General features: G+C 35.1%; 1 protein-coding gene across 10 annotated transcripts in view; it reads left to right on the forward strand.

Moving 5' to 3' along the window:
- Positions 1-8679, forward strand: part of qtc (quick-to-court) — a 468283-nt gene that overhangs the window by 427583 nt on the left and 32021 nt on the right. For all 10 annotated transcript variants that reach the window (XM_068358481.1, XM_068358505.1, XM_068358470.1 and 7 more), the window contains 6 exons: positions 886-999; positions 1312-1495; positions 4505-4656; positions 6206-6447; positions 6577-6754; positions 7131-7232. In XM_068358481.1, coding sequence (XP_068214582.1) covers positions 886-999; positions 1312-1495; positions 4505-4656; positions 6206-6447; positions 6577-6754; positions 7131-7232 — 972 coding nt within the window. The remainder of the gene's footprint in view (positions 1-885; positions 1000-1311; positions 1496-4504; positions 4657-6205; positions 6448-6576; positions 6755-7130; positions 7233-8679) is intronic.

An 8679-nucleotide genomic window follows, 5' to 3' on the forward strand; every position in this document is an offset into this window, starting at 1 on the left:
TAACGTTCTTGTTACAATCTTATTAGTGTAATCCCCCAAAACCCAACATTGCACCTGGAGCACATCTAATGCTCTTGTATCAGTGGCAACGACCTTGCCTCGTCTTGCTCACCTCCCAACGCTTGAAGGGCTTCGTGTAAAACTTTTTGTAGGTAGCAGTTGTTGATCCTTGGTGTAGATATGATGTTAGAGCCTCCTGTCACTTTCAATTTTGGAAAGATTTTAATTTATCTTTGGTCTGCTTTGGGAGGCTAAGCAAGACCATGCCCTACGTCACAATTTTTTTTTTTTATTTGGGTATTTATATGGAAAAAATATCCACTAGCTGGGTTTAATGAAAACACGTTCGTTTTATGCTGTCAGTGAGATATTTTCGTTTGTGTCGCCTGCACGAATGTAACGTTGCTTCACTAAATGTATGAAAAGTGGATATTAAAAACGCTGCGACGAATAGTAATTATTACTAAGTAAATTTTCTGTTATTTAGCTCTTGCCATGTTACTAAGCCTAGGAAATCATTGACGTCTTTTAATACTAAGTTTGGTAAGACTTGTGGCCAAATAAATGTCGAGTTTATCCTTTACTATGTTACTAAATCTTTTGTTCCCTCGCATTCATTGTACATAGTTCAGCTACTGTATGTTAGTGTATATTTACACACTCAAATATAGTAATTCTTAAAACATATTGTAGACTTTATGCACAAATTTGCAGTAAAATCATTCAAAGTGCACTAGATACAGACATCAAGACAATTAAAATAAGCACAATATACAGTGCATACAATTTAAATTAAAAATCATACTAAAAATAGTATGTCCATAATAACTTAATCTGTGTTATGATAATGAAGTAACAATTTTTTATGCCTCTTCCTCCCTCCAGAGTCTGTTAGCAGAAGCTCGTCGAGAAGTACAAGACAGAGATTCTGAAATCGGTCGCCTCACACGCGAATTGGTGGAACTCAGACTGATCAAAGCTCGCACTCAACAGGATGAGGTATATTTAAAATTAATTATGAATTCTTGATTAATGTTATATACTTAGAATATTAACAGTTTGGTTAACATCACCGTGTTTAAAAGGATTCTTTGTTCAGCAGTTTTGTGTTCAGGTGGTTCTAGTATTCTATTATTCCTCGGGTATTTTGTGAATTAATGTTTCGTGCAAATTTCTTACAAAATTAAGTTCATATAACCATTGAATTGATATTTCATTCTGCAGTTTTTTTTTTATCTGTACAAGACAAGCTTGGTGTTATTTAACGTTTCATGCTTTGTGCTAACAGTAATAATCCTATGCACTATACAGTGTGCTGGTGCAAAAGACGGAAATAACGCCCAAGTTACCATACCCAATGGTGACACAGGAGAAAGAAGACACCAGGCGTCCGGATCCATGGCAATGCATTCTACTCCAACGCCAAAAACATCTTCCACACCTTCAGAGGGCAGTGAACCTGAACTGAGCCGATTGATGGATAACCTGAACAATGGTAAGCTCAATCCGGTTTCATTCTGTTAGTCATGTCTGTGAGCTTCACTTTGGTGTTCAAAATCAGGGAGCATATTTTAACTCGCGTAATTGTATAGTTAACTGTCATATGAAGAAAGTTTATTTTTTATTGTGAAGATGCTGCACCAGCCTTATTCTTACTATAGATTACCGATTAAACTGGATGTAGTGTAAACGTTTTGTGACTTCCAACAGGGGAAAATAGCCCGGCGAGGAAAGGAACTATGGAAATAAAGTACAAGAGTTAGTAATGAACAATTAAAATATTTTGAGCAACAACAACATTAGAACAGATCTTTCATGCATAAACTATAAACAAAATTGTGATCTTGCTCAACATAAAGCATTCTCTGCAAGGTTGAACTATTGTAGTTCCACCGATTCAACTAGGCCTGCCTGATTAGGAAGATCATTCCACAACTTGGTCACAGCCGGGATAAAACTTAATAGAATGTGTAGTATTGAACCTTATGATGGAGAGGGTATAACTATTAGAATTAACTGCATACGTAGTATTATGAACAGGATGGTACTGTCCGGGAAGATCTGAATGCAAAGTATGATCAGAATTATGAAAGATCTTATGGAACATGCGTAACGAACTAATTAAATGATGGTGCCAGAGATTAATACAATATCTATATTAGGTATAAGATATTGAATAGACTGTAAGTTTCTGTCCAACAAATTAAGATGAAATTCAGCAGCTGAAGACCAGACAGGAGAACATTACTTGAAATATTATAGGGTAGAAGATTTACAACACTTCTTCAGAATAGATTGAACACGAAAAATCTTGCAAATACGGCAATTTTTTGTGGGATTGAAAAGTAAACAGACAATGTTTTTCTCAAAAGTAAATTTGCTGTCAAGAATCACACCATTTTAAGTCCTACAGAGCTAAAGAAACCTTATCAATGCTGAGATCTGGATGTTGAGGAGCCACTGTCCTCGACCTACTTGAAATCATACTTTTGAGTCTTAGAACTCGACGTCATAGCCAAAAATTTGAACCATGCATCAATTTTAGCTAGATGTTTATTAAGGGATTCAGCCACCCCAGATCTACATTCAGGAGATAGAATTGGTGCCAGAGATTAGCATCATCTGCATATGCAACAAGTTTGTTTTCTAGGCCAAACTAAGTCATGTGCATATAGTATGAAAAAATAATGGAGCAAGAATGTTACCCTGAGGAACACTAGATACCACTTGCCTATATTTACTATGGTATCCAACAACAACAACTCTACATTGTTATTAAAAAATGCAATAATGATGTTACGAATAGACCCACCCATTCCTAAGTGTTTGAGTCTGAAAACAAGGGCCTCATGAACTTCCTGACCTCAATCGGGATTTCTGTACAACATTGTAGATTGTAAGAAGGGCAAACTAGGGATCAGATGATTTCCTTCAGCAAACCTATGTGGACGTTTTGCCAAAAGACTAAATAATTTTAGATATGGGAGTTATGGGAATTGGGCCGTAATCAGTTGGACTCGAGCTATCACAAAAACATGTATATAATGGAGTAATGTTACCAATTCTACAACAGTTGCTTAAAGAACCTCTTCTTGCTAACTTGCAGAAAATAACTTAGAATGTAGGAGCTAAGAAATCTGCAGTCCTTATAAAAGAAAAAAAAAAAAAAAAGAAAAAAAGGAAAAACACCATTTGGGTCTACACCTCCATAAGCTTCAAGGTCCATCAAGAGTTTTAATTTCGTGAGATCGAAAAGCTAAACTAGTTTAGCCTCGGTAAAACAGGATTGAGGAAGATAAAATTTCTCATTACTCCGCTTACTGTCAAATACATCAAGGTTGCCTTTTCCTTTGGATAGCGAGTGATAGCCATTTGGTTAAGTAAAGGAGGAACATACGTCATATCCAAAGAGAACAGATTTAAGGGTAATCCACCACTTACGTTCCCGAGTTGTATCAGAAAGGTTTTATTTTATGGTTAAAATGTAGTCCTTTTCAGTTGAAGCATAAACACTCGGCAAAAGCTCTAAGCTAAGTATAGTTATTCCAAGTAGTCTGATTTGATAGTTTCAAAAATGATAGGCCTCCTGCTTCTCCAAATAAGCACGTCTGCCATCATCATTGAACCAAGGTTTCTTTCACTCATTACCCTAGCACAGGAGAAGGGATATGCCTACCATTTATGTAGGCTAGATTCTCATTCAAAGGAAGTAAAGGCTCAAACACTATTATACAATTGTGATTAATTCAAGCTCTCAGGATCACTCAAAATGCCATTCCAGTCTGCTTGAGGTTTTATATAAATCTTACACAAGTATAATGCATCAAGAACAGGCTGCCCAGTCTTCACTACTAATTAAATCAAGGCATGATCAGATGCCCCAACTGGAGAGCCAATCTTAGGCTACTTTTTATAACATCAGGGGAGTCTGTATACACCAAGTCCAAGCAGTTCCCAGACTTAAGTAGCTTCACTTATGATTTGCTCACAGCCTAATTCAGAGGCAAAGTCCAAAGCTCTTAAGCCATGGCGATCAGTAAGAGAAACATAATTTAACCACTCCCTATGGGGAGCATTGAAATCACCAATAAAAACTAAGAGGCTCTTCTATCATCAGCTTGTATCTTAGCCACAATGGCAAGAAGACAATCGAAGATAGAATAATCCATCCATGTCTGGATTCCGGTAGTTAGAGAAGAAATTGAAGTTGTTGTGCCTGCCAAAAACTTCTATTACTTGAATCATATGACATCCACATTCATAGCAGGGCTTATGAGAAGCTGTTCTTTTAATCTAATATACCATTTAAACATTCAGCTGTTACCTCTCTTGTTATACTATACTATCTTTGTTTACACTTTGTTTAAATCTTTTGTTAATAAAGAGGCAAAAGTTTGATTTAAGAATATTTCCTCATTTTCGTCTTGACATACACAAAAATTATTGTTTTGAAACTGTAACAAAGTACTCATACTTGTATCTTAATTATATTATGGTTTTTCAGGTGCTTCAGAAGCCACTACCTCCCATCTATCAGTAGCATCTCCTGCTGGGGGCTCAGTTGCAGAGACCACAGAAGGATCTGTTGACCTTACTCGTTCTCTAGCCGATTCTGGTCATTATGATGACCTCACATCACCTTGTCTTTCTTCAAGGGTTAGTAGAAGCATAACTTAATGGGGTATGGAATGTTTTAAATAAAATGTAAGCATGACCTTGATTGTGTGTTCTTGGTCTTTGGGTAGGCCTACTAAATTTTAATGTAAATATTGTACAATAAATAATGACCCGTATGGTTTTAGTTGATGTAAATGATTTTTAAATAAATGTAAGCACTATATAAGCATACATCATTGATAATTATCCTTTAAATTCTAGTTAACCAGAACAATGAGTTTATTGGTGACACAAGTTTCTTGTGTAAATTGTAGTTTTGTGATTTTATCCTCAACATTTGTCTCTTTGTCTTATGAGAGGAATTGAAATTTAATTTATATTGGTTTTGACATGCAATAATTTTTTTGGTTACTTTTTCCGTTGAATGTAGTTTAAATTCGAGTTTTTGTCCTGCTAGTGCTGATTAATGTGGCCTTCAAAAGAATCCTTGCACAATTGGTTGCGAATCAAGGTCGTCCCTACAAAATATTATATATATATATATATATATATATATATATATATATATATATATATATATATATATATTAAATATAATTTAAAGGATTTAAGATGTTGACACAGAGAAGAGCTTTTAAGTTCTGTTACTGTGCCAGTGGTATTCATCTTACTTTTCCATTCAACTTGATGCTGTATCTGCCCGCTATATACCTTGGTAGATTATGAGGTAAGAAGTACCATATATATAGTCGCAATAATTAAAAAAAGGCTATTTATAAACTGCATATTGTAACCTACACTGCATTGTAAGATCTATTTCTTGAATGGGGTTCTGGGAAATAATTTCTTGCAGACTTTTCATACTAATGCAGATTAAGTTCTTTCTATACAGTTTGGCAAATATCCGTAGTTTATTAATACTGATACTTGCCAAACTGTTTAGAAAGAACTTCACCTTCCACATTTTTTTCAAAGCTAAAGTTGGTATTAAAATTTCCTTCTCAAAATTGAGGCTTCGTACCAGCTCCAAAATAATCTAACTTAATTCACAGAAGAGACTTGTAACAGAAGCTCTGAATAAAGATTCTGTTGACTAGTATATGATACAGGAGCTTTACATAGGAATTTTGTTGAATTCCCGAAAAATAATCCACATGAAAATAACGAAATTGGATTAGTAAGTGAAAGTCTCTTTCTGAATATTTGTTTTAATACCCAGAATTTTATTTAAAGTAATATTCAGAATATCAATTCTTATCTTTAAACTTCAATTTTTTCAGTTATAGTTCATGGGTTGTGTGTTTATTTGGTGGGGTTTTAAGCAAAATCAGAACTCTAGACCTATTAATTTCTGTTTTGTGTTCACGGGAAATATTCCTAAACAAGGATAGTGATCATGATCATTAGAATTGCCAATTTTTCATGGACATTTTTTTCTTTTTTTTTTCAATTGATATTTGCTTAATAGTCTATGCCCACGTACTAACTGTACAATTTTTTTTTTTTTTTTTATAAATAATCCCTTGAATACTTTACACTAACATATTTTGAGTATAAGTGGTCTGTTGAAAGCACAATGTTTCCACAGGATCCATTCGAGGCTAGTCAAAATTCTCATAGAGGTCGACGAACCGACGAGGAGGAAGATGATGAAGAGGAGGTGGATCCTTGGGCAGCCGTGGAGGAGACAGAAGCTAGGATGCGAGAGGAGTACGAGCGCCGAGAAGATCAGCTCAAGAGGAACCACATGGATGAATATCACGAACTTAAAGAAAAACACAATGATCGGGTCGAAGCCTTACTCTCGAAGCTGAGTGATGCTAATCTCAAGTGAGTTAGTAACTGGTTGTCCTCTACATAAAAGTAAATAAAATCCTAATGAGAAGTTTATGCAATATTGTAAGGTCATTTGATTTGATTTTAAGTTTTTTTTTTCAGTTAAGACCAAATTAATTTCAGATACTTTGAACTTCGACCACTGTATGATAGAAGCCAAGATAAAATTCGTGAGTTGGAAAGGGAAATGACTAAACTGAAGGACGAACTTACTGAAGCTGAGCTTCGTCATCAAAAAATGTACTTACAAATGTTTCTCAAAGGTCAGCAAGCAGCTAAGTTGCAAGCTGATGATGATCAGGTAAAGAAATATATATTTTACCCATATCCAGTGTACAAAAAGTGTTATTGAGAATGTTGTTTCGTATATTTGAAATTAGTTATGCATGTAACTAGAATTGCATGTAATTAGGATTGTTATTTATTAAAGTAAAATTTTCACATTTTAGTATCACTTAACTACTGCATTTCAAGGTAAATAAAAAAAAATATTTATTTCCTTTAACATTAGGTAACTTTCGAAGTCAACCATGAAGACTAAAGCATTTATCGTAAAAAACTTAATGAATGTGAGTCATTGCAGATAACCAGTTTTACATTGGACAAAGTAAACCTGTTTTCAATATTGATATGTATTTTTTTTTTTTTCATTTTGAAATCAAACAATTTAACTAAAGGATGCAGAGGAAGAGAGTCAATCCTCTCTTTCCTCAACTGGACCAATGGTGGACCTCATGAAGCAGTTAGCACGTACTGAGGAGGAACTTGAAAAAATGAAGGTTTGTGTTTTTAAATTCTTTTAGATAATCCCTATCTTGTTTCTTTCTTATAGCCCACTAGCACCTTTTATGTGAAGTACTGTCGTTGCGTGTTGCTCACAGTTGGTGAAATTAATGTAGATTAATGATGTTTAAATATTAATCTTTTTTCCATGCTTAAATGGTTTCATTACCATTAGTCTAATCATTTTTAGTCCCCTTTTATTGCTTGCTAAAGTCCATTGAATATTTTTGCAGTGTGACAATTTTGATTACTTTGTTCATGTGGAAAGTTAATTGCCTTAGATATAGACCCTGTAATATTTTTGATGTTTTAAAGAATACAGAAGTTAAGAAGTTTCTCTACACCCCTTGGCATTTTAAGTACTGATTAGATATTCCAAGTAACTCGTAAAAGGTTAATTTTCACAAGTATATATCAAGAATACCCTATATTCATGTGAAAAGAACAAACATTTGAATAGTATACACAGCTTGTGCAGGCAGGTTGCAAAGGTTGAAGTTCCTTCAAAAATTATTTGAAATATTTTGTATGGATCTATGAAAATCTACAAATTTTGCTGTGCAAGTTGTCATCTGTAGCTGATAATAGACTTACTGACTTAGCTGAAGGAGTAGTTATATACAGTATATATATATATATATATATATATATATATATATATATATTTATATATATATGTTATTTTTATTAATAAAATAAATTTTTGAATATACTTACCCGATAATCATGTAGCTGTCAACTCCGTTGCCCGACAGAATTCTATGGAGGGATACGCCAGCTATCACAATACTAGAAGGGGGTGTACTTACCAGCGCCACCTGTGGCCAGGTACTCAAGTACTTCTTGTTGACACCTCCTCAATTATTCCTCTGTCGTGCTTCCGGCAAGACGTTCTGGGATACGCTTATGGTCTTCGAGTTTATTCACGGATATTTGGTGAAGTATTCTCTCAGATTAACGGCTGTCGCTTTACTGGAAACCTTCTTATATTAGCTAGATAGCTTTTATATAGTCCTGATATAACGGTTAACGATTTTTGCTTGTTTTTGGAACCCCCTTTGGCTAACTCTTTGGATTACAAGATGTCTGACATTTCGCAAGCCCCCTCCCATAGACGATGTAGGTCTTGCAATAGGCGTATTCCGAAGGCCTCGGTAGATCCTCACACCGCTTGTTCTGACTGTAGGGACAGGCCCTGTCAGTTAGAAAATCGATGTGAGGAATGCGCCGGACTTTCGGAATTGGAATTTGTCCGTCTTTTAAAATATTCAACTAAGTTAGAGAGAGGTAGAGTTAGGAGGAGTTCTTCTCACTCTTCACTGTTTTCCTCACCTCATGATCCCCTACCTTTTCCTACCCCTGTAGTGGCTACCCCCGAACCTACTGTGTGCCCTCCGCCTGATATGTCAGTTGTTTTGCGTGCTATTCAGGCTTTAGGCGATA

The sequence above is a fragment of the Palaemon carinicauda genome, chromosome 2 (assembly GCF_036898095.1).
Source record: "Palaemon carinicauda isolate YSFRI2023 chromosome 2, ASM3689809v2, whole genome shotgun sequence".
NCBI classification, from domain to species: Eukaryota; Metazoa; Arthropoda; class Malacostraca; order Decapoda; family Palaemonidae; genus Palaemon; species Palaemon carinicauda.